A 26206-nucleotide genomic window follows, 5' to 3' on the forward strand; every position below is an offset into this window, starting at 1 on the left:
TAATATCCCCAATAAGAATAGCGGAATTCCCCCATAGTCTGGAAAACGAAAGCCTGATCGACCAAAGAACTTGAATAAAAAGTAGTTGTGGTTTTTCTTAGCGTTTTTTTCGCAAGCTTAAGCTAGTTTTTGTTTTTCGTTGACAAAATCTTCCGGATGCAAAGCCGAAATATTCGAATTTTATAAACACTTTTATATAAAAAAATATTTTTATAACAAAACATTTTATAGACAAATATATTTTTATTTATTTTCACTGTCTTATTGAAAATATTACCCATCCTAATATATCTTCGTTTAAATTCTAAAGGGTATGGGGGACTTTTCTTTGGAGAATGGCCGATCCTGTCTTTTTATTCAGGAATATCGCGAATAGACTCCTCCTCATTTACACCATGTTAAAAACACCTTTAAATTGGCATGCGTCTTTTTATGTTAAGCACAGTAGTATAGGTGACAAAAAAGAAAGAAGAAAATTTCTTGAAAATCTTATTCGGATCATACAAAACAAAATTAAAATATTTAACACATACACCTGGAATTCACTCGCCAAATTTTTCAATCACATATAACTTTTGGTAAATATTTAGTCAGACTTTGATTTAGTGTCTTTTAAATGTGTAAAAGCGAAACTAAAGACTAGAACACCAGCCATCATACTAAAGGCTGAAAAGTAGTAGGGATACGCAGCTGTGATGAAGCGTTCATATTGCGTATGTTGAAGTGGCCGCACTGACACCTAAAAAAAAAGAAGAAAATATCATTATTTCTGCAGACAATTTACAACGGATATTCTGACTAAAGCTTACTTTTAAATACAGTGCTTATACTCGAATTCTCCTGTTTAAGGAATTGCGCAATATCAAGTTGGTTAAACAACACTAAACCTACGTAATATTTCAGCAGCCTCTAAGCTTTTGGGCCTAAATATTCGCATGGAGAGGGGAGTTTGAGACGAAATTAGGGGTAGCTCCCCTGTCCCTCTCGTAAGCAGCAGATACCAGAATTCCATTAAAATGACATTGGCTTTAAAAGACCTGGTTTTTGACATGACTATATAAGGTTTTCAACGCTGAGTCGTACCACTAGCTGTTTATGCAAGGTCACGTTGACAGTCCCTCACCTAAAAACCATAATATATAATGAAATCTATTGTTTTTTACTAGTTTCTAGTGTTTTTCACATATTAAAAAATTCAAATGGTTGGTAAGGGAAACAACGTAAAAAGTTACAAAACATTTTATAAACTGAGTTTCTAAAACATTGTAAATAAAACATCACACAGGGAGGAGGAGGCATTGACGGAAGAATCGATCTCCTTCTACTATTGGCACAAAATAACGAGAAATATTAATGATAAGTTGTGGCCAAAAGATGCACTTTTTTAGTTATTCTTGGGAAAAATACCTCTAATACCTTCAACCCCACTTATAGTTAGGCTCATGTAACTATACTTACTAAGGCATTCCAGAACACCGAACTGGTCCATAAACAGATGAATAGATACATAAAGTACGCCCCGAAAATTCTTTACTCAACTATTCTTGTAATTTACTAGTCCCCATTCAGACTTATGAATTTAAGTGGACTTTATTTTTTCTTCTCGAAAACGAAAGTTACAACTTCCAAAAATTTTTTCGCGAGCTGATCAATGGTCTACGTAGCGCAGGTATCAATCTCCTGATTCTTGCATTCGGCCGGGAGTGCAATGCGTGTTTGGGGACAGATCATAGATGCTTCCCAAATTCCCCCCCCCCAAATTCCTCCAGGTACTCATTTGGAACTGGGACACTCCGCTGACCTCCGTACCATACCAAGTAACCAGTGACACCAGGACTTGAACCCTGTCCTCACATACAGAAAATTTCAAGTCTAGCGCGCTAACCACTCGGTTACGGCTTCCAATTTTCAAAAAAAAAAAAAAATTCTGTGCTTCCAGTACTATTGCGGTGTTCCAGTACTTGGCTCTAGTGACCCTGTTTCCAGAGCGTGAGCGAGATAGGGACTGAGAAGAACCGGCTCCAGATCTTTATCGTGAAGACATGCGGTATATCCCCCAGTGATTGGTGGGGTGTTCAAATGTGCAATATATAATTAACAAGCCCTTCTGAATGTTTAATCATTAATTTGTTTTTGAAATAGCTGATCATGGATGTAAGTTAAATGGTTTGGGGACACATGACAAATAAGCTCCTGAGAAACAAACCTCCCAGAAACTCCCAAATTTAATTTACTCATTTGGAGTAAAAACATTCGGGTACTCATTTGGAGCTGGGACACTCCGCTGACCTCCGTACCAAACCAAGTAACCAGTGACACCAGGATTTGAACCCCCTGTCCTCACAGACAGAGAATTTCATGTCTAGCGCGCTAACCACTCGGTTAGGGCTTCCAATTTTCAAAAAAATTCTGTACTTCCAGTACTTTTGCGGTGTTCCAGTACTTGGCTCTAGTGACCCTGTTTCCAGAGCGTGAGCGGGATAGGGACTGAGAAGAACCGGCTCCAGATCCTTATCGTGAAGACATGCGGTATATGACCCAGTGATTAGTGCGGGGGGGGGGGTCAAATGTACAATATATAATTAACAAGCCCTTCTGAATGTTTAATCATTAGTTTGTTTTTGAAATAGCAGATCATGGATATAATTCAAATGGTTTGGGGACACATAACAAATAAGCTTCTGAGAAATAAGCCTCTCAGAAACTCCCAAATTTAACTAACAATACTTAATTACAGAACCATCAACATCTACTTCAACTAATTAAACGGTAGATGATGCTAATAACCAACGATTTACAGCACTTAAAAAAAATACTGCCTGGAAAACCAATTAAAACCAACAATATTGATATACACATCTGCATTTTTTTCAATGCTTGACGAAAATTAAAATTCCATCTATGACTACAGTGTGAGTGCCCTCGTTCAGATTGGGTTTAAGATATTCCTCTTTCTACCAAACAGAAGTTTGCAAAAGAACTATCCACACACATGAACCTGATAGTTGAAGAGACTACGCAGCAAGCTTGGCATTCACGAGCTTATTTCTGGAGAAACGTTTCAAGAGATCCTTCCAGTGCTCGTCTATCCGTTCATCATATTCCTGATTCCCATTGGAATTCGTACTTTTCTACTGAATTATCTCCGCCAGCTGCCTCCCTTCAGTCTGAATGTGAATGAAAGCTTAACGTATTTCTTTCTACCTGCCTTCCAAATAATCTTGTTGTCTTAGTTGATTGTGTAGTGCGAGCGATGCTGTGCGTAAAACGTAAGAAATCTTCCGTCATAGATAAAGTGAGCGCTCATCACATTCTCGATGATACTGGGCTAATGGATCCTCACATTGATCTTTTGATGCAGATGCTTTCGATCCAAGGACTTGTACCTTCTTCTTTCTCAATTGGACATCTCACACCAATAACAAAGAAAGGCAATATCGCCACCCAGTGCTTGTCGTTACGCCCTATGACAGTGGCAACTACTTTCTGCAAGCTTTTTCATCTGCTCTTCATCGACTATTTGAACATAAAGTGTTACTTTCCGACAGATCAGTTTGGTTTCCAGCCGCGTCTTGATTATGCTCATACTTCGTCCGTTATTGCGGAGACACTGATTGCTGCTGATGCATCAGGAGGAAGTCTTGTGCTTGTAAGTCACGATGTGCGCGCAAAGCGTTTGATTATCTCATTAACGCCACTTTGCTACTCCTTTCAGCACACCGGGGGATGAGCCCTTCATACATCGGAGCCCTCCAAAACATGTATTCATGTCTTAAAGTTTGCCTTCTAATCGTCTTCAAGTTCGCATTCATCGTCTAAAGCGGATGTCCCTCTAATTTACCATTCTGGTTCAAACCACCCACCCACCCACTCCTAATATTTTTGTAGACGTCGAGAAAGGTACCGGTCAAGGTGCCATTTCTTCCCTTTCACTATTCAACAATGGAGTTATCAATGTGCAGTCCGCTACTTCCTCGTCTTCTATCCTCGTCGGTCTCAATTTGTCTCTCGTCCGTTATGCAGACGACATTTTGAGCTTAAGTCGCACTATTTAGCGTATTAGTGACGTTCCACATCGCTACAATCTGAGTTAAGTAAATCTCGGTCTTGAATTCCATGCTGAAAAGTCGGAAGTTGTATTCCTCAACTGGAAGCCCGCACCGTTAGCAGATATCCTTTCGGGTACGGCAGGGTCAAACAAGTTCATCACATTACTTACCTCAGTTTCCCCATTGGTTCCTCAATAAAGCACACATGACAACTCCTTATGGCTTACATCGAACACAGAGTAGGATTCTTTTGTGACAAATAAGCTACGTTTCAACCACCGTCTTCTTTCGATAACTTTTAAACTCAGTTGCTCTACCACATTATTTACACATAAAGTTTTGAAAAATGTTTACTAAAACAGGTAAGTCAGAACTTCGTTAAGTTTTTTTTTTCGTTCCACAAAGTATCTTCTACGTTTCCCCCCGTGGGCTCACAGCTCTTATCTTGTCATAAAATTAAATTCACATCTTAGCTGATCCTGTTATAGCTGTAGAAAAGCAAGTCTGCTTTTCTGCAAGTCTGTTCAAGTCTGCAAGACTGTGCACAATACGCGTCTTTCGAAGCTGAACCCTCCTAGGTCTCGGTACTATCACAGTAATTTATCCAAGTATTTTTTGCGTTCTGTCTTTACTTGTGTTTGGTTATATTTTTTTTTCTCTCTTTGTTTATAGTCGGTCTTTCTTTTCTTTTGTATGACAGAATATATTTCAAATTAATTATATATTAATTAATAATAATTAATTAATAATTAATTATATAATCAAATTAATTATATATTTCAAATATATTATTATTGTTATTGTACAACGGTGTACAACAAAGTTGTTGTAGACTAAATACACAATATACAAGAACATTGTTCTAATTGTTCATAATGGTGGGTTAAGCGTGAAAATATTACTATTATTTATTTATTTTTTTTTTACACACTATTAATGTCAAGAAGTATAGGGTTTCCTATTTTGATTCTGCAGAATCTCGTGGTATTCTCCAATGCTCTCATGGTCTGCGTGTCACCAACTCTGTTATTTATTTTATTTTTTTAGTATTATTATAAGTTTTGAAATGGAATTAAAGCATACTTTGGGAGAGTATAAACTTCTCAATATCTTGAATTCCGAATAAGCTATATAGGAGAGCATACTTAACAAATCAACTGAAAACTTTTTGGTTAATAAGGTCAGATGGTCCACATCGTTTAAAAAAAGTAAAAATAAAAATTAAATTTTACACGATATCTAAGTTTCAAATGTGAACATAAGGATTGAAGTTCCAACTGGATTTATGCCTGACTAGAAAAGCCATTACTCATCCAGGGATGATTATAAATTCCCAAAAAAATAAAATATATCTTAGTTATATCACCAGTTTAAACTAATTACCCATTTATTATTGCCAATAAACAAAACCCTCCTAATTAGATGTAATTGAAGGATTTATTTTAAAAACAATTACTAATAAATCAAATTTACTGATAAAGATCTTCTTCACTGGTCAGGAGTGAAATATTTTTTTGCCACCCCCCTGATTTTGACAAATATTGACAAAGATCTTCTTCACTTGTCAGAGAGGAAAGGGGGGCTATTACCCCCCCCAGATTGTATTTCCCCTCCCCCCTAGATTTCGAAAAAAACTCTTTTTGGTATATATATTGAAATTACCCCTTGTTGCTAATTTTGTTGAAAAAAATTGAAAAAAAAAAATTGTCCATCACTGGTTTTCAAAAATACATAAAGTCAACTTAAACTTCTTCATTTCTTCACTTAAATTCAAATCCCAAAATTTAGCAAAGTAAATAAATACCTGTGTAACATTCTTCAAAAAGGTATATCCGACTTTTGCATATTCCATTTTGAATTGAAAGACTCCGTAGATATCTGGAATCTTGAAATGAGCTACGAAAGACGAACCAGGTCCTTTGACCAGACTTGTCCTTACAAATGGGTCGATTCGCACAAATTCTAGTTGAACATCATTGGCATTAAATGGAACCCATTTGTCACCTTCCAGCTTTTCTATCTCAATCGAATAGACCTGGTAAAAAGGAAAATAAAAAGGAATCAGGGGCGATACATAGCTTTCGGGCTCTTAAATTACACACAGAATAGATCTTGGCATTAAAATCTTTAAGAAAAGCACTGGTCATGAGAGAAAGCCCTCCTTCCTTCCTCAGTATGCTAGGTTAGCTGGTAATGAAAGCACTTTAATAATTTCTTTTTTTAACGATATCTCGATCTCAATTGGTAAAAAATAATTACACTTTTGCGAGTTCCGACACAAAATAATGTGTAAATAATTACACAAAAGTTCCGACACAGTTGCACACCAGTACTATTTGTATACTTCAGTTCCACCGGTTTTACTGCTATCTCGATCTCTGGTGGCCAAAAATAATCGACACAGTTCTATGCTACAATTATTAATATACTTAATTGTCCATCAAAGCAACATGTAACTCCCAAACTTACAATAATGGGTATTTAACTTGACACAAAATATCATTTTATCAATGATTACATTTACTTAAGCATTAATGACCAAATAATTCCCTCAAGCCCCATCAGCTTAAGTCTCATTAAAACAAGGATCGTGATAAAATTGATAATATGCATAGGTGTGGGGGGGGGGGGGGAGGACCGTAAGTGGGTCCGAAGGGTCCTTTCCTTAGCATCGTAAACAGTGTACTTACTTATCACACCTCTTTCGAATCACACTTATACGGGATTATTCGGTGAATAGTCCTCAATGATTAAACGTTCGTTATTAAGCTTTAATTATATGGTTAAACTTAAACAACATGAGCAATTAACGTTAAAATCATTACTTTTTCATCAGTCCCGTCACATAAGTTCATTCGATTGCCATAAGTTCCCAAAATTCATAGCCATAACTTCCCATCAGTTTATTCAATTGCCAAGATTTCGATTTAGAAAGCTTTTTAAGAGTACACCAAAAATTCCAAGCAAGCAGTTTTAACTTCAATATCGAAAAAGCATTAAAACTGTGTATAAAGAGGTACACGTTGTAAACCACCTTGAGGACAAGGCCAGAGGCGTAGCTAGGATTTTCACCTGGATACAATGTCAGTTTTCAGGCACCTCACCCCCCCCAATCATAGTATTGACGAAAAAACTCACTTCGGAGCCCTCTCAGCCCGGGGACAGCCAACCGACTGCCCCTCTTAGCCACGCCACTGAACAAGGGTGGCAACTTATGGATATCCCATTGACTGATTTTTAAACTCACTTAATTAACAATTATATCCCGTTTGACTAATTTTAAACTCACTTAATTCACAATTCACCCTCCACTAGCCATTAGGTTACCTGGATGCTGCTTCCAGTGATTGAAGTACAGACAATTCAAACAGTAAACTGAACTCATACAGCTCTACTCAAAACTATTAATTTGCTAACAAATAGGTAGCTACAGCTACGATTCGTAAAATTTTAAATTATGCAATTGGAAAAAAATAGCAACCATTTTTTTTACGAGCCACGGTTGTGTTCTTTGATGTAATTATGCTCTCATCCTGTGCAGAACAGCCCTACCACAGATCAAAAATGTAAAAGAAGAGGAGGCGAAGCAGAACAGCAATAGAGTTAAAAGTATTGAAGGTGAAATATTGCAATAAATAGATATTAGAGGGTATGTTAGTAGATATTAGTTAGTAGATATTAAAGGGTATTAGAGGTATGTAAATCTTTCTTCTATTCCTTTTCTTTGGTTGACTATATGAATTTAATAAAATTTTAAGAAAGCAGTGTCCAATAAAGCGATTACTTACCCTCTTGTTAAGGAAGTATTACTTTTGGCAAAGTTGATACGGGGGAGATAAACAATTATTGGTCAACGACGATAATCGAAACTATAACTAAAAGAACTAAAATAACTAAATAACTAAAAGAAAGAGTAAATCTTTCTTTTATTCCTTTTCTTTGGTTGACAATATGAATTTAATAAAATTTTAAGAAAGCAGTGTCAAATAAAGCGATTATTTACCCTCTTGTTAAGAAAGTGTTACTTTTGGCAAAATTGATACAGGGGAGATAAACAATAATCGGTAAAAGACAATAATCAAAACTAAAAAGAATATTAACAGAATAAATGACAGATAAATGAAGCATAATCAGACAAAACACAAAGAGAGTTGATGCTACTGAACAAACAACGCGTGGTAGACGACGAAAGTAGTTCTCCTATTGTTGATTTTATAATCTATGAACAAACTGGACCTAGATTCGGGAAATTTGATTTAATATTTCAGCTAATAGTTTATAACAGTTTCGGTGGAAATCTTTATTTTTATATGAGATTTCAAACATAAATTTATGAAGATTAAAGAAAGACACAAATCAAAACAATAAACAACAAAGAACAATTGAATGTTTAAATCGTAACAAAATTTAAATCGTTAAAAGTCAGTAAGGTAGAAAACAAAACAAAAATAATCCGAGCTGCCAGCTCATTTATAATTGTGGTAAATATTAACAATTAGTGTCAACGTCAACAGAAAGATAATAGCATCTTTCCCGGCACAGCCCTCTCCAATAACTACTCCAAGTAAAAGTTTAAAGAGTAAAATTTTCCCTGGAAACCTTACCCACAGAAACTTCCCTCCCCACGAAAAAATTCTCGCATTCTTCTGGAGTATCCCCCCAAGCACAAAACTTTTACCTAAAAAATAGGTCATTAAACCATACTGCCTTTATTTAGACAGCGATAGTGCGCTGCCTATGATTATGATTGTATGCTAAATGTTACCAATATTATGGTCGATTAAAGACTATTAAGAACCACATAAATTAGCCTCTATACTTATAGAATTAAACGCTCCTAGAAGAACATAATTTTTTGGATTTTTTTTCGTATGATTGGTGTCTATTCGCACCACCTGCAATGAAGATCCCACGACTCCGCTTTGTATGGTGAAGCAGGTCGTGAACCACCCTCATCTTCACATTGCATATTAGGCCCCGCATTAGTAAAATTCTGATCCAGCGCCCCATCTATTTTTAATTTATCAATTTTATATAAATTTTATAAATTTATAATATATATATATATATATATATATATATATATATATATATATATATATATATATATATATATATATATATACTCAGACGCCTTGTAAGTAGCTACAGATTAGTGGCAAGTGGTAACTATAAATAGCTATTTGTTAACTATGTTTCAGTGCTGAATTTTATACCCATTTTGATCTTAGTGTTAAAGGCATCAAGAGGGAGAGGAAGTTGAGGCTCTAACCTTCCATGATGGGCAAAAAAAATAAATGTTCAAGCTAATTTCGGTTAAATTACAAACCATTCCTAAAAAACAAGAGCTAAGAGCTCATATGGCACTTGTGACGAGGCAAGAAGAGCTAAGAGCCAACAGCTCATACGATATGAGCTCTAACAAAATTCTAAGAATCAATAGGTTGATTTAAAAGGAAAACCAGAGGCTTAATGCCGGTCAGGATTTGAAATAAGAGCTCTGAGTCACGATGTCCTTCTAAATATCACCCACCCATAAGTTATAAATACCTATTTTTTTCCTAATTTTTCCCCTCCCTTTACCCCCCCCCCCCCCCCAGATCGTCGAATCTGGGAAAACGATTTTATCAAGTCAATTTGTGCAGCTCCCTGACACTCCTACCAATTTTCATCGTCCTAGCACGTCCAGAAGCACCAAACTCGCCAAATCACTGAACCCCTCCCCCCAACTCCCCCAAAAGAGCAAATTCAGTACGGTTCTGTCAATCACGTATCAAGGACATTTGCTTATTCTATCCACCAAGCTTCATCCCGATTCCTCCACTCCAAGAGTTTTCCAAGATTTCCCCCTCAAACTCCCCCAATGTCAAAAGATCTGATCGGGATTTGAAATAAGGGCTCTGAGACATGAATTCCTTCTAAATATCAAATTCCATTAAGATCCAATCGCCTATTCGTAAGATAGAAATACCCCAATTTTCACGTTTTCCAAGAATTCCCGTTTCCACCTTCCATCCCGAGAATTGCATTTTAATGCTGATTGTAAATATATAAGTTTCATCAAGGTTAGTTTTGCCCATTCAAAGTTACGAGCATGAGAAAATTTGCCTAACTTTAGAAAAAAGGAGAAAATACCGTTTCCATCCCGATTCCTCCACTCCAAGAGTTTTCCAAGATTTCCCCCTCCAAATCCCCCAATGTCACAGGATCTGGTCGGAATTTAAAATTAGAGCTTTAAAGCACAAGATCCTTCTAAATATCAAATTTCATTAAGATCTGGTCACCCTTTCGTAAGTTACAAATACCTCGATTTTCAATGATCAAATGATTTTCAATTTAATCTCTTCCACAAATTGTTCATATTCAAGGGGGGTTGCCCCCCCCCTCATTGTCTGGTCCGGTTATGTCAGTCACGTATCTTAGACAGGTTTTTATTCTTTCCTTCAAGTTTCATCCTGATCTCTCCGCTTTAAGTATTTTCTAAGATTTCCGCCCCCCCCCCCATGACGCTGGATCCGGTTGAGATTTAAAATAAGAGATCTGAGTAACGAGGTCCTTCTAAATATGAAGTTTCATGAAGATCCGATCACTACATCGCAAGTTAAAAATACGTCATTTTTTCCAATTTTTCAGAATTAACGGATCCGTATAGATCGCATTAACGGATCCCAATAGAGCGGATCCGTACCAATTATGTGAATCACGTATCTAAGACTTCTGCTTATTTTTCCCACCAAGTTTCATCCCGATCCCTCCAATCTAAGCGTTTTCCATGATTTTAGGTTCCCCCACCCCCCTCCCCAATGTCACCCGATCCGGTCGGGATTTAAAATAAGAGCTCTGAGACACGATATCCTTCTAAATATCAAATTTTATTGAGATCGGATCGCCCGTTCGCAAGTTAAAAATACCTAATTTTTCAGAATTAACCCCCCCCCAACTACTCCAAAGAGCGGATCTGTTGCGGTTATGTCAATCATGTATCTAGGACTTGTGCTTATTTTTCCCACCAAGTTTCACCCCGATCCCTCCACTCTAAGTGTTTTCCGAGATTTAGTTTCCCCTCCCGACTCTCCCCACCCCAATGTCACCAGATCCGGTGAGGATTTAAAATGACAGCTCTGAGACACGATATCCTTCCAAACATCAATTTTCATTAAGATCTGATCAACCGTTCGTAAGTTAAAAATACTTCAATTTTTCTATTTCTTCCGAATTAACGGGCCCGCCACTCCCCCCCCCGCCCCCATATGGTAAAATCGGGAAAACGTCTATTTATAATTTAATCTCGTCCGGTCCCTGATACGCCTGCCAAATTTCATCGTCTTAGCTTACCTGGAACTGCCTAAAGTAGCAAAACCGGGACCGATAGACAGACCGACAGAAATTGCAATTGATATATGTCACTTGGTTAATGCCAAGTGCCATAAAAAGGCAAAACTCGGGACGCCTTGTAAGTGGCTACAGGTTAGTGGCAAAAGGCACCTGTTACCTATGTTTTGCTGCTGAATTTTACTCCCATTTTGATCTTGATGTTGAAGTATTTATTATTACATTTTTTTCTATTAAGAATTAATGTATTATTATTTTTATTTAAGAATTAACGACGCTTCTTGACTACTAAGGTCCCTGCGTCGGACCTGTAGTGCAGTCCTGCAGCGTGATTCGATCTCTGGGTCCCGTATTACCAAGTATAGGTCAAATCCACTGCGCTACCACAGGACTAGGAATTAATGTATCCTTAAATATTTGAGAATCGTTGAATTACTAGATATAAATAGCCTCATGAAACATTCTCCAGTTGATTACATATTTCAGCAAACAAAGTTATACTCACGACATCCTCAGAGATTGTGTAGGCAGACGGTGGGTGCTGTTCGCCTGCTTTGTGGTGGTTGATTTTTCCAACTCGAAGGACACCTTCTTCTTTAAATACCCAACGAGAAATGGCATCAGATACTGCTTTGTTTCCAGATGAATTATATTTCTTGCCACCCTTGAAATATTCAAAATAAGAACGAACAACCAAACAAACAAAAAATAGAAGGGCGAATTTTACCTATAAAACGAAAAATATCACATTTAGTGACAACAACATTTCATTATATCTATCAAGGATTGCAGCGGTGGCTAGCAGCCAAGTAAGAAACGATCACGTTCCATACTAAGAAACAAAGTAGCCCATAACTCCTAACTAGAGTCATATATACTATTAGAATCGCCTTGTCAGAAATCCTTATATAGAAAATTTACCGCTCCTCGGCTTGAATAGCTAAGAAAATCCATTGACTTGAAAAAAAAAATTAAAAAAAATGAAAAGTTGCTTGAATTACGACACTCTGCATCGATGTCATCTTCTTTTCCTCTTCAGCAAGCGGGGCACTGGAACATCATAGAGCTATTTAATGGTTCATTTCAAAGGAAATTGATGTATTTAAAAACCGTTTGTAATTTACAGAAATAATTCCTAAAATAGAATCAATTTCAACGAAAAACTGTAATAATATAAAACATATACCTAGAGGGAGACTCAAAAACTGCCAAATTTGTAATTGTTATAAATGTTAATTTTCTTAATGTTCCAGCCAATCATAAAGGCAATGTCTGGATCTGGATATCGGCTAAAGTTAATTTTTTATAGTAAAGAACGAACTCTAGCCGACAGTAAATCATGTCTAACCATCTAGTATTGCAATGACGTCGTATGCCAACATAATTTTGAATTGGACTTAACAGTATATTAGAATTTTTCTCGTTATCGTATAGAATTGACGCATCAGTGGTAAGGAAAGTTACTCTGGCAGCGATAGCAATCAAAGATCTTGATCCTTTGACTTTCTTCTGTGCAGTAGCCATATTAGTCGTAGCCGAAAAATAGTCATTTTACGAACTTATTCTTTTCAGTCCGCATTATCGCAATCTCTCGCCATCTATATTTTTGACTTCATGGTATATCGACTCCTAAAACACCATTAGAAGGCAATTTTGATAATGCGTTTTCGATGATTTCTCCTAATCAAGTAGAAAGATCTTCTACCTCAAAAGCCGACAAAATAGTTAAAACCAGGAAGAAAAGCAAACTAGTGCCAGTACCTAGCAGAACTTGACGGTTTAACAATTCGGTCCTGCTATTTGTTTCTTCTGCATGTAATAAGTCCTAGAAAAATCCGAGCTATATCTCCAAAAAAAGACGGGACCATTGAATTTGCAGTTTTATGAAAGACCAAGAAAGCTGTTTGAAATAAACGACTCAGTAAGACGGAAAGAAGCAAGTTCCAACCTCTTATTTCCAGAAAAACAACAAATCTATTCTTTCTGGAAATCGTGGGCTTTTGCAATTATTTTTCCAAAAGATTTGACCTATCATATTCACTAATAATAATTAATGACACATTTTATCATATGTATTTATTTCGGTACTACAATAGCGGCCCACATACAGGAAGGGAGTTGAGGCTCCAACCTTCTACCTTGGAGTCAAGCCCCTTTTTCGGTTGATAATTACAAACTATTTTTAAATTAAAGTTACAAAATCTCAGAATAAGATTCACACAACAACATTACATGATCGTCTCCACCTGGAAGATTTTTCAGTCCTATGACCTTACTTAGCCTAAGTTTCTTATATTGCTTCCAGCCAAAATGGGAATTAAGAAATTTGTATTAGAACCTCACTCACACATCCCTTAGCCAAAATCTGCCGCGAAGGGACAAACAAAACGCAATATTGCAGGGTAGTTAGATTCTTAGTTACACACAACATAAATTACGTTCATAAGAAAACAGTGCTCGGAACTCGGTGACTTTTGCCTTGGCAAACTTATTTCAAGTTTTTATATTCATTTTTTTTTCTTTATTTCCCTCAAAAAATGAGGAGTAGGCTACAATATAAATATATAGAAAAGACAAATGATAACGCTTACAATAAAAAAATTTCAAATATTGATCAAACACTTAAAAAGAGAAAAAAAGATACAAAAACAATTGCTAAATAATTTAGCCTATAAATCATCAAGAGCAAGAACTGTTACTAAAAAAACGGAAATAAATTATGGCCTAAAACGATAATTTTCGCCTTGTCTTCAAAGGTTTTATATTTTTTCTTTATACAGACTACAGGATCCTTCACTTTAAGCTTTAAACAATCTCGGTGCTACTAAATAAAAGGGGGAAACCAAGTAAAATGGTTTTGCAAAAATGGAAATTTGCAAAATTTAAAATAAGAAACTTTAATGGGCGAAAGATCAGAAGGTCTGAAATTACGGAAGAGGAGGGACGGGGAACAATACGTGAGGCAGAGCAACAGCGCTATACATACGACCAAGGACGTCCCGACGGTAAAGATCCCGAAAACGAATTAAAAGACCAAATGCCTTGTGTGATTTCATCTGAACATGCTGAACCAGGACTGGTTTAAAATCTCTTTTCGAAGCAGCATAAGGCAATCCCAAATAAGTGACTATTGGCAACGACTGGAAAATAACACCACTGCCGCAATCGAGAGTCGCCCTGACATTATCCTGTAAGCATTTACAACAAAAAATTGACATTTTTCAAAACTGATAGAAAGGCCCAAACCTTTTAAACCATTAATTAAAATTAGAAACAAGACTACACTTGGACCGGCTTAGAAGGATAATGTCCTCAGCATATGCAATGTAAGACAGATTTCGAGATAATAAAACGAAAGAGCAGGAAAGAGAATTAAGGGCAGTAGCTAAACATGAATTGAATATATAAGGAATTGAATAATATACAACAAAAAATTGACATTTTTCAAAACTGATAGAAAGACCCAAACCTTTTAAACCATTAATTAAAATTAGAAACAAGACTACACTTGGACCGGCTTAGAAGGATCATGTCCTCAGCATATGCAATGTAAGACAGATTTCGAGATAATGAAACAAAAGAGCAGGAAAGAGAATTAAGGGCAGTAGCTAAACATGAATTGAATATATAAGGAGAAATAATTCCTCCTTGTCTAATTCCTCTACCCACTTGAGTTAATTTGGACTGAGATGAAGATGAACTCGGACAAATACGGATCTTTAATCCAGAATACCAAGAGCGAAGGACTCGATTGACAGCTAAGGGCAATCCAGCATGGATTGAAGCGAGCAGTGCAGTTGCATGAGAAATGTTATCAAAGGCCCCTTTGATATCAACCAAGAGGGCGTATAGCGGTTGACCAGAGATTCTCGCTTCTTCAATAACTTTGCTGAAAGATGCATGAGCGTGGTCACATCCCAAACCTCTCTTGAAACCAGCTTGATTAGGACCAACGTCGAGTATTTCAAGAAGATTCTTCAAACACAACTCAAACACTTTCCCAATCATAGAACCCCTAGTAATTGGCCTCCAGGAACTACAAGATGACAAGTCTTTCTTCCGCTCTTAGGAATAGGCGTAACTATGCCAATATAGACCGACGATGGTACCAAACCAGTAATAAGTAAAAGGTTGAAAAATGCCATTAGAGTAATAAGAAAAGAAGAAGGACCAAGTTTGAGGTGATTAGCAAATACGCCATCATGATCCTTAGCCGACTGCGCCTTTAACGTTTTGATAGCTTTACGTAACATATCCTCAGATATCCTGTAATCAGTTGAAAAAATTCTTCAACCTTTCATCTAATTGCAACACAACACTGTTAGAATCGTGCGAAGTCGACAACTTAGAAAAATAATTTTCCCACTCTTTTAGCGATGGTGTGGAATTAGTATCAGAAATGTTAGTCCGCCTATTGCCTCGGAGAACTTTCCAAAAGAGATTCTCGTCCTTGTCGTTATCAATGTTTGAGGAAGCTTCTTCTATGACCAGGTTATTATGACGGCGAATCTCCGCTTGGAATTCGGCCTTTTTCTTTTTCATTAGCAAAAAAGCTGGATATGAGTCTCTAGGTTTACCAAGCACCCACCATTCCCAATACGCTTGTTTTGCCGCCTTATTAGAATTTACCAAAAAAGGATTGAGGCTCTAAAAAGGTTTCTGCACGACCAAGCTTATCCTATTAGTAGGAAAAACTGCCGCGGCACCATACTTTAAGCAATGGATTAATTCAAAATAAAGACAATTAATAGTCAAAGATAGACTATTGTCCAGCGCATCCAAACTATCAGGAATAAAAACTTTATCAATTAAAGTCCCAACTATTTCTTGGTAAACCGGTTTAAAATTTGAATTCCAATCAACCCGATCAAAAAATTTAGGACATTTCATTGACTATTTTTAACTATTACAATATTCAATTATTATTATTATTTATATATTTACTTCCCTTATTTATGCACAACAATTGTTAACAGGGCTAATTATTAGTTATTTATATTATACTACTACTACTAACAACTCACTGCAGCCCTAAGCCGACTGAGGCAAACAGAGCTATGTAAGCTCTTCCCACATCCCAATCTATTTAAGGCCTCTATCTTTTTACCCTCCCAAGAGGTTCCCATTCCCCTTAAATCTTTCCTTACGACATCCTGTCGCCCCATCCAGGGGCGACCCGGTTTTCATTTGGCCATAGACGACTGGCCGACAAGGATATTCTTTGGCAATCTGTCGTCCTTCGTGCGCAAAGTGTGCCCTAGCCATTTCTACCCTACATTGCACTTGTTAAAAGAGTCCTTGGAGCTCTGCGATTTCTGCCTCGGCAATATTATTTTTAACAGGGGTAAGAATGGAGAGCCAAAGGCAGTCTCTCTATTATTCCGAATTTTTCGCGGATTTCCCTAAACAAAATTCTGTTTTCCAAATTATTCCAAAAATTAAAATTTAACAACACACGAATGTTGAAAGAAAAAAAGTAATAAATTTCAATTCTCGAGGAAAAATTTATGGGAATCTTCTTTCGTGGAAATTCGGGACCCCCCCCCCCAAAAAAAAAAAAAAAAAAAACCGGGATACCAAACGCACTGACCTAAGACTTCAAGAATATGAATGAGAAGGGTGGCATGTGGTTTATAGATGTAATAAAGGATTTGATTCACGAAAGTCAGGTGACAGGGAAAGATAGTGTTCGTACGGTTTTCAACCTAGGGAGCTGACAACATGCTTCACCAGTGATTAAGATTAGCAGATATGCAACAGAATTATAAACAAATAAAGACTTTTGTTAACTTACATGAGGATTTACAGGACTTCCAAAGAATTTGTCCGAGAAGAAATCCAAAGAGCCAGAGAAGACCACTCTGGCATTGTTTCTCGCTTGAAGTCCAGCAATTAAAACCGTTTTCCTGCCAATTGCAAGGGGGGTCTAATGGAAGAAAAAAAACTTATAAAAGCCTGAATGTCATATGTAATTTTAAATGCTTAGAAATTATTTATTGTCAGCTGGTTCTCTGAGGTAGCCCCTGGATCAAAGAAAGTGAACAAAAAAAAGCATTAGGACGAATGATACAGAAGGAATAGCAGAAAAAGATACAAAAAAGGTTGTAAACTGGAAACAAAGGTATTCTTATTATATTTCAAGTTTAAATTTCTTTTTGATTTATTTGATCAAAGAAACTGAGCAAAAAAACAAAAACATAAAGACGAATGAAACATAAGGACGAAATAACAGGAACCGAAAAAAAAGAAAAGAAAAGTACAAGTTTTTCTTCTTTTTATAACGTAAAAGAATGTTTTTTTTTTTATTTTAAGCTTTCAACTTTATTTCAGCGTTTTATAGTTTTAAATTTATCTCAATTTTATTTTAACTCTTTTTTGTCATTTTTTGCAAGTCTCAAGAGCTAGCGGTAACATTACTAGGCAGAGTAAGGTACAGTCAAATGACATACTTGTCAGGTTGTCCTGAAACTGGTACCCAAAATACACGCAAATGTCTTAATCTCAACATTAAAATATGAAATCAATAATAACCGTAATATATAATTTTAAATGTCGAGAAATTTACTTATTGTCTGACTGATTCACGAGCAGCAACCTTTCAACGAATTTATAGGCAATATGGCCTACATAGGCAAAGATTTCCTCTAAAAACTACGATTTCATCTTACTGAGCAGCAGAGAAACAATTATTATTTTCCATCTTGACAGTAACTCCCACTAGAAGGCTTCAATGTTATCTCTATTTATTATAAGAATTAATCATGAGCTTTTAACAAAAAACAATAAAAACAGTCATAAACAGCAACTAAAGAGAAAAATAAGTGTAGAAGAAAACAGTCCTAGCACTAACAAGGACTCTAATGCAAAGTTATCATGAATCGTTGCAACAACCACCCAAGGGTCGCAGCTGAACATATGCAAAAATGTCTTATAGATTGGACTAACAGAAAAAAATTAAACAAATTAGTGCAAAAAGTAGTAACGATTCGACAGACCTTTCTAACGGATAGGGATAACATTATAGCCCCATCCTCAAAAAGGTCTAATAAAGCATGAAATCACAACTGGATCTGTTCACAAGGTTTCGCGACTGGATAGATTAATTACACTAATGAAGATACATTTTGATTCTCAAACTCTCTTCCTACGAAGGAAATCAGGCTCACACCCTGAATAACCACGAATATAAGCCTATTTCTTGCTTTCATCAACGTCTCTTTCTGTAGATATACTTATGACAAAAATTAGATAATACCTATAACAACAATGCGAATATTAGCTCTCCGTTCACAACAAGGTTTGAGGAAATCTGACCACCCATTCGGGAAGATATAATGGTTAATATAGTTTACCTCCTTCCCCTCTCCATCACTGTTACATAAAGAGGTAGGATCGGCTCAGACCTCATTAAAGCACAATTGCAATACTAGTTTCTGCTTCCTATCAACTTTTATTTATATTTGGCGACTCATTCTTGTAGATTCCAAAATGACAATAAAGAAGTGGCCTCGTACTCCCCCTTCTCCATACAAAGGTCGGGTCAGGTGCGGCCCCCCTCCCCACATACAAAACTAGGATAGTTAGCCTGTCGAGGAAGAACTTAATGTTCTGGAGGTACTTAATATTGGTAAAAGGGCTGCTTCTACGGTTAACTCTTCCTTGTCACAGGCCAATTTTATGTATCACTTATCTTTTGAGACTTTTCCAAAAGTAAGCTTTTTGGAGGCGGTATCCCATTATAGATTACTAGGAATGCTTACAAAATGACATCAAAGGATAAAACTTTATTGTCTTGATGCTTTTCCAGTTCCTAGAGATTTTTTTCATGATTTTCAGTTTGATTTTCAAGAGAAGCACTAAACAAAGAATGTTTTGTGGGACTTAAATTTTCTGTATTCTTTGCTGACTTCTGAACGGATTTCTTTTCTTGGATGTTCGTACGTAAAGCATTTAAAACTTTTTAACCCATAGAATTCTTCTTTAGAAGTTATTATATTTCGGTGTTGCGGACAGTTTTATTCTTGGTTACCTTCTCATTTATGGGGTCCCTCAAGGATCAACATTTTTCTTTAAAAGGGGTCAAATAAGTCTTTTTTGGCAATGAAGAGATAAAACCAAAATTTCTTGTCGCCTTAGTCATCCTAATTCTTCCCAACTCTTAGTAATTGCTCACCCTCAGTGGACAGATCAGTTCATTTAGCTGATGACAGCGCACTTACTACTTCCGTTAACTTTTTTCTATTTTTTTTTGGTTTTTGTCTTTTGGGTGGTTTATGAAGGACTTGACACGTATTAAAGACACAGAAGCCACCTAAAGCTTAATGGCTAGTCCTTTTATATAATTACTTTCTTTTTTTTTCTCCAATAACATAGTCCTCTCCCTCGCTTTTTTTTCAAAAGCTTCAACTACAGAGGAGCTTTTCGGTTCCATTCATCCTCATACCCCACACATTGTACTTTTCATCCTCAATACCAGAAAAATATTCTTCAGCTTTCTATCTCTTATCGTTAATGAGCAACAGACCATAATCACGGAAAAAAAACTAAAAAAGTATTAGTACTGTTTCCAAACAAAATGATAAAATGAGAAAAACGATTCATGATAGCTTTCGATTTTTACCAAAACCTTGAAATTTATCACCAGAGGAATAAAGGAAAAAAAGTGAAGCTTCCAACCAGCAACTGTTTAAGAATAAAATCGAAAATGTTTGTCTAATCTTCTCGCATTGAATTCAATATATTTGGAGGCAGTATTAGTCTCAAATATTAGATTTAGAAGTAGAGATACCATATCTGCCTTAAAACTATGAACACAGTGCCTTAAAACTGTGAAAACTATTAATTCTGCCTTATGAACACAGAATATTCTTTCTAAAGGTCGGATCTCACATTTTTACACTTTAGAGACAATTGAAAAAGTCCGTTTTCAAAAGGGAGTCAGTTGAGCAATTTAGGGCAGGAGGATCAAAGCATAACAGAGCAAACTTTGTCAAACGGATCCTCCCCATGAGAACAGCTTAGTAAGCGTTTATAAGCCTTTATGAATTTTATGTTCGTTTTTAGTAAGCCTTTATGCATGACAGATGTTCAGATGTGTGTTATGTTTCCAGCACTTTTTTATGTACATAACATGTATGTACATTGAAGTGTGAATATCATGTAATGCACGGCTCAAAAACCAAAAATCTGATCAAATTAACTATATTTTAATGTGCATTTGCCATAGAAGGGAAGATGATGAAAAGGTTTTCAACGGACGTAAATCTCCTCTTCAGTTAGGGAGGGGGTACTGACAGCTAATTTGAAAATTTTAAATGGCAACCGTCAGATCCAAGTATATAATCATTCAAACGTTAAATTAAATAGAACTAAAATTCAACCAAGGCAAATCTTAAAAAAAAGATATCCCCAGTTCTTCGAACTTCAGAAGGCAACCCCCCCCCCCTAATTGGGAAATAGTCTGAGATATTTTAAAACATCAAATGAACCATATAAATCACTACACTTTGGAATCAAAAACAAAAAAGAATTAGGTTTTGTATAGAATATTTTCCAGAAAAAGACTTTTTCACATGTTTCATGCAAAGGCTCTTAAGGGTCAAGATGAATTTGAAGTTAGCCCCCAGTACCCTTTAAAAGTCATGGCAAACCTCTAGTCCTATAGCAGATTAGCATTAAAAAAAAATCTTTTTGGCCAATGCATGGCTGCTAAGGCTTAAGTCGTCACACTTTATAGTGTATAAACAGTAAATAAATAAAAGAAGCCATACATACATTTAAGTTATAGAAAATATAATTTATAAAATAAATAGCAAAGCTGAAGATAAAAATAAATTTCAAAAGTAAACCTCTGTAACATAAGTTCCTGGCTTGTACGAATAAGAAGTTGAATCTCCGGTTAGAACTTCCAGCACTAAAGGATTCTCAGAATCGACAACGAGACCTGTTCCATCATATAATAAAGGATGGACGTGACGAGAGCCAACAATCATTGGAGCTTCAATCAAATTCTTTGGTTCTACAGCAATCAAAGTATGCTAGAAAATATGTCAAATTATCAATTGGGCTAACTTACATCTGATTATTTTTGCATAGAATTTTGCTGAGTGATTTCAAATTGAGCAGATTTGGGTAAGAGGCAGACAAAAGCACATAGTGGGGGTTGGAAGGAAGGGGGCATGCTATCTCCGCCATTGATGCCACTGATATGACCCCCTACACCCCCTGCAGCAAGAGCCGTAATAACTTATAATTTTCAATGTTTATAGATTGATTTATTACGAAATTAAATATAAAAAAAACAATTGTTCAATAGAAAGTAAGGAGCAACACTGAAAATTAAAACAAAAAGAAACTATTCTTTATACGAGGGGGCTGCCCCTTTCTCAACCCTCACTGTTTAAGCTGGACCAAGGGTAGGATCTCATCATCTTCGGAAATTTTTCTAACAATGAGACTTCCTTTTTAACCAAAAGCTCCAAAATGTGACACAATTTAAATCTTTTTTTATGGCACTTGGCATTTACCGAGTGACACATAGCGATCGCAAATTCTGTTGGTCTGTCTTTCTGTCGGTCCTGGTTTTGCTAGTTTAGGCACTTCTAGATAAGCTAGGACGATAAAATTTGGTAGACGTATTAAGGACCAGATCAGATTAAATTAGAAATAGTCGTTCCCCAATACGACGATCTGGGGGGAGGAGTGAGGGGACGGTTAATTTGGAAAAATTTGAAAAAATTAGGTATTTTTAACTTATGAACAGGCGATCGGATCTTAATGAGATTTGACATTTAGAAGGATATCGTGTCTTAGAGCTCTTATTTAAATCCAGACCGGATCCGGTGTAATTGGGGGAGTTGGAGGGGGAAACCTAAAATTTTCGAAAACGCTTAGAGTGGAGGGATCGGAATGAAACTTGGATAGAAAAATAAGCACAAATCCTAAACGAGTGGTTTACATAACCGGAACGGATCCGCTTTCATTAGGGGAGTGGGGGGAGGGTTAATTCTGAAAAACTAAAAAATTAAGCATTTTTAACTTAGGAAGGAGTGATCAGATCTTAATAAAATTTCAAATTTAGAAGAATCCCGTAGCTCAAATCTCTTATTTTAAATCTCGACCAAACAATTAAGAGTGGAGGGATTGGGATGAAACTTGATGTAAAGAATAAGCACAAGTTTTAGATACGTGATAGACATAATTGGAACGGATCCGCTCTTTTTGAGGGAGTTGGGGAAGGGGGGGATTTCCTCTGCTTTGGCAAGTTCGGTGCTTCTGGACGTACTAGGACGATAAAAATTGGTAGGCGTGTCAGAGACCTGCACAAATTGAATTTATAACAGTGGTTTCCCCGATTCGACCATCAAGGGGGCTGGAGAAGAGGATTTTTTTTAATAAGGTATTTTTAACTTACGAATGGGTGATCAGTTCTTAATGAAATTTGATATTTAGAAGGACATCGTGTCTCAAATCCTGACGGTATTCGGTGATATTGGGGGAGTTGGAGGTGGAACAGGAAATCTTGGAAAACACTTAGAATGGAGAGACTGGGATTAAACTTGGTGGGAAGAATGAGCACAAGTCCTGGATACGTGGTTGGATAACTGGACTGAATCCGCTCTCTTTGGGAGAGTTGGGGGGGGGGCGTTGTTAATCCGGAAAAATTAGAAAAATTAAGGTGTTTTTAACTTAAGAACGAGTTATCGGATTTAATATTAAGAAGGAACTCAAGTCTCAGAGCTCTTATTTTAGATCCCGATCAGATGTGGTGACATTAAGGGGAATTGGAGGGGAAACCTAAAATTTTGGAAAACGTTTATAGTGGAGAGATGGGGATGAAACTTGATGGAAAGAGTAAGCAAATGTCGTAGACACGTGATTGACGTAACCGGACTGGACCCGCTCTCTTTGGGGAGTTATGGGGAGAGGGGTGTGGTGCTTTGGCGAGTTCAGTGCTTCTGGACGTGCTAGGACGATGAAAACTGGTAGGCATGTCAGGGACCTACACAAATTGACTTGATAAAGACCATCTGAGGGGCTGAAGAGAAAGGAAAAATTAGAAAAGTGAGGTAAACTTACGAGTAGGTGATCGAATATTAATGAATTTTGATATTTAGATGGACGTCGTATCTCAGAGCTCTTATTTCAAATCCCGACCGGCATTAAGCCTCTGATTTTCCTTTTAAATCAATCTACTGATTCTTATAATTTTGCTAGAGCTCATGCCATATGAGCTCTTGGCTCTTCCAACCTCATCACAAGTGCCATATGAGCTCTTAGCTCTTGTTTTTTTTTTATTATTATTATTCAACAACTTTCAAATTAAATCTTTCGTGTCAAAACCTAATGATACATCTGAGTGGTCTCCTTTTGCGAGATTGAATTACTTTTTACCTCCGATCAATGGTTTTATGTAATTCTATTTGTAAGTTTGGCTTATCTTGCGATGTTTGTAATAAAATGTTTTAACTTGTAGCTACAGTCGTTTATTGCCAATAAAAAGTAAGCATATCTGCAAAACATTGGCTTGAAAATTACGTTTGTTCTATCTTTCTTCTCCCTAAGAGTGACCACATGGTTATTACACCATATACCATAATTACACCATATTACAAAATAGCCTAGAGTGCAGAGTGTCAGTAACCACAATTTTGGAGTATCGAATAGCTTATGATATCATTACATCGTTATTTATTACCTAAAGTTTAAGTACCAGTAGAGTCGCACATTGTTTTTAGAGAAGGTTCTTATTACTAGGATGATAACGCGAGCTCCCTTCCTCTAATCGGTATCCTCCTTGGCATTAAGATTAAATTGTTTGTTTTCAGAGTTATATGCTAGATATAACCTGACAAATTAAAGAACTAAGAGGAAATGCTCCACAATGACAAAATCAAGAATATGATTCTATTTTTCCACTGAGTTGGCCAATCAAGCGGGTGGCAATTCAGTGAACTCCAAAGGTGGCCAAACTACTCAAATGATATTTTCTTTGATCGAATTTTTAGCGTTTTCTGAAAAGGTATGCTAGAAGTTTCAGGGACTGTCCTTTCCTCAACTTTAAAAAGAAAATTCTATTCTGTTAAAAAAAAAATTATAAAAATAAAATTGTACTTTCTGATAATACAAGTTTCAATAAAACTGTACATATCCATCTCCAGTGCAAAAGAGGGGAAGTTAAGTAGTTTTTGTAAAATTTCTTGGAAAGTAGATGTCGGCTTTTGGTGTTCTGTCGTTTATTCAGACATCTTAAGACCTCTTCAAGTTATGAAAAACCACCCTATCAATTCCAATCCCCATCAACCAAATATACCCAATTCAGGGTTCGGACAGGTCGGTTCGTTTCAAATTATAGGCTCTGTCCTGTTTATATAGGATTTCCCGGGCCCAAATATAGAATTCGGAAGTCTTCGGGATCAGATCGGTGATAGATGGCGTGGGATGCCAGGTCATGTAAATTCGTCATTTCCCAAGTTTCTGCTTTTTTTTTTTTTTTAATCAGATACACATACTGTGCCGACGATTGACTGATCCAGGTAAAATACCTGGAATCACTCTTGCTGCTTCTTGGGCATCAATTTCGATATGAGGTCAGTTTGTCTCTTTGCAAGAGACTGCTCCATTCTCGCAGATTCCATCATCTGCTCTCTTTCACTTGTTCTGGACTTCACAGCTCCTTCGAGCAAAGAAACAGCTAGGGCACTGTCTATAGAACTTTTGGACCGGGCAGCGTTCTTTATTCTATCGTTCAATTCTTGAAGTAGAGTATCTGCTACTGTTCTCTGTTCTCTATGCTCTAAGTTTTTCTTTTCGCTTTCCAGGTCTTCTATCTATTTCTTTTTGCCTTGGACCTCCTGCAACTTCCACTTGTTGTCCTCTTCAAAAGCTCCTTTCTCGGATAGCTCTTCTTTTTTCTTTTCATGCAGATACTGTTGATACCGAGACCGTGCAGAACGTGCAAGATTTAACAGTTCTTTTGTAATAACAAACTGTTCTGGTTTTCCTCCATAAAGTCTCAACATGTCATATACCATGAGTCTCGCATCCAGAACGCGTTCAGACATTAATGCCTGGTCTTCACCGAGAATCCTACCAGAACGTGAGAACACACGCTCAACATCTGCGCTGCCAGGCGATAACGTCAGCATCGCTTTGATAAGCTTGGTAAGTTCCGTGTACTTGCTGTCCCCGCGCTCATTCACCAGTCCAAAGTAATGGCTCCAAAAATGATCGATCCGAGTAACGTCCTCACGGGGTCCAGTTTCCGTTCGCAAAAGCAGCCACTTAGCCTTGGCGACGTCTGAGCTTGCTCCAATCGCAATCTCGCGTGCCACATCTCGCGTGCCACAGCCGCTATGTCTGCAATGCTTCTTGAATCCTTCATGTTGATTGGACTCAAAAAGCGTAAAGCCTCTAGAAAATCATCCTTTTCCAGAGGACATTTGTTCAAAATAAGGCGAATGCCCGCAATAAAATGTTTTCGTACATTGACATAGAAAATGGCCTCGTTTTTCAGTGTTGCTTTCTCACGGAAAGCTCGTTCCACATTTTCTGGAACTATGTGCTTTTCTGAAAATTTTTCAGCAAGGTTAAACATTTCTGGTTAGAAATTTTCAATCTCGGTCACAAAATCTGGAGTACAGACCCCTCCGCAAAGCGTCACAACTAGTCTTTTGATCTCTGAGTTCAGATCATGAATGAGAGGCCCTTCTTTCTGGAACAGTTGGGTGAAACTTGTGAACAGTTCTGCTAAGGCTAGAACAAACTCGAGTTGGGCGTTCATCGTAGCACTTCTGATATAAGCCACAATCTTCAGAAATTTGGGA

The 26206-nt window shown here is 36.8% G+C and overlaps 1 protein-coding gene across 1 annotated transcript in view; it reads right to left on the reverse strand.

Moving 5' to 3' along the window:
* Positions 1-476: 476 nt before the first annotated feature.
* The window catches only part of LOC136030486 (dolichyl-diphosphooligosaccharide--protein glycosyltransferase 48 kDa subunit-like), a 41727-nt gene continuing 15997 nt past the window's right edge, over positions 477-26206 (reverse strand). The window contains exons 4-8 of the mRNA XM_065709503.1: positions 21230-21418; positions 17176-17307; positions 11887-12045; positions 5854-6084; positions 477-739 (exon numbers count right to left, since the gene is read on the reverse strand). Of these exons, the coding sequence (XP_065565575.1) occupies positions 587-739; positions 5854-6084; positions 11887-12045; positions 17176-17307; positions 21230-21418 (864 nt within the window). The 3' untranslated portion in view covers positions 477-586. The remainder of the gene's footprint in view (positions 740-5853; positions 6085-11886; positions 12046-17175; positions 17308-21229; positions 21419-26206) is intronic.

Source organism: Artemia franciscana, chromosome 8 (genome assembly GCF_032884065.1).
Source record: "Artemia franciscana chromosome 8, ASM3288406v1, whole genome shotgun sequence".
Taxonomy (NCBI): Eukaryota; Metazoa; Arthropoda; class Branchiopoda; order Anostraca; family Artemiidae; genus Artemia; species Artemia franciscana.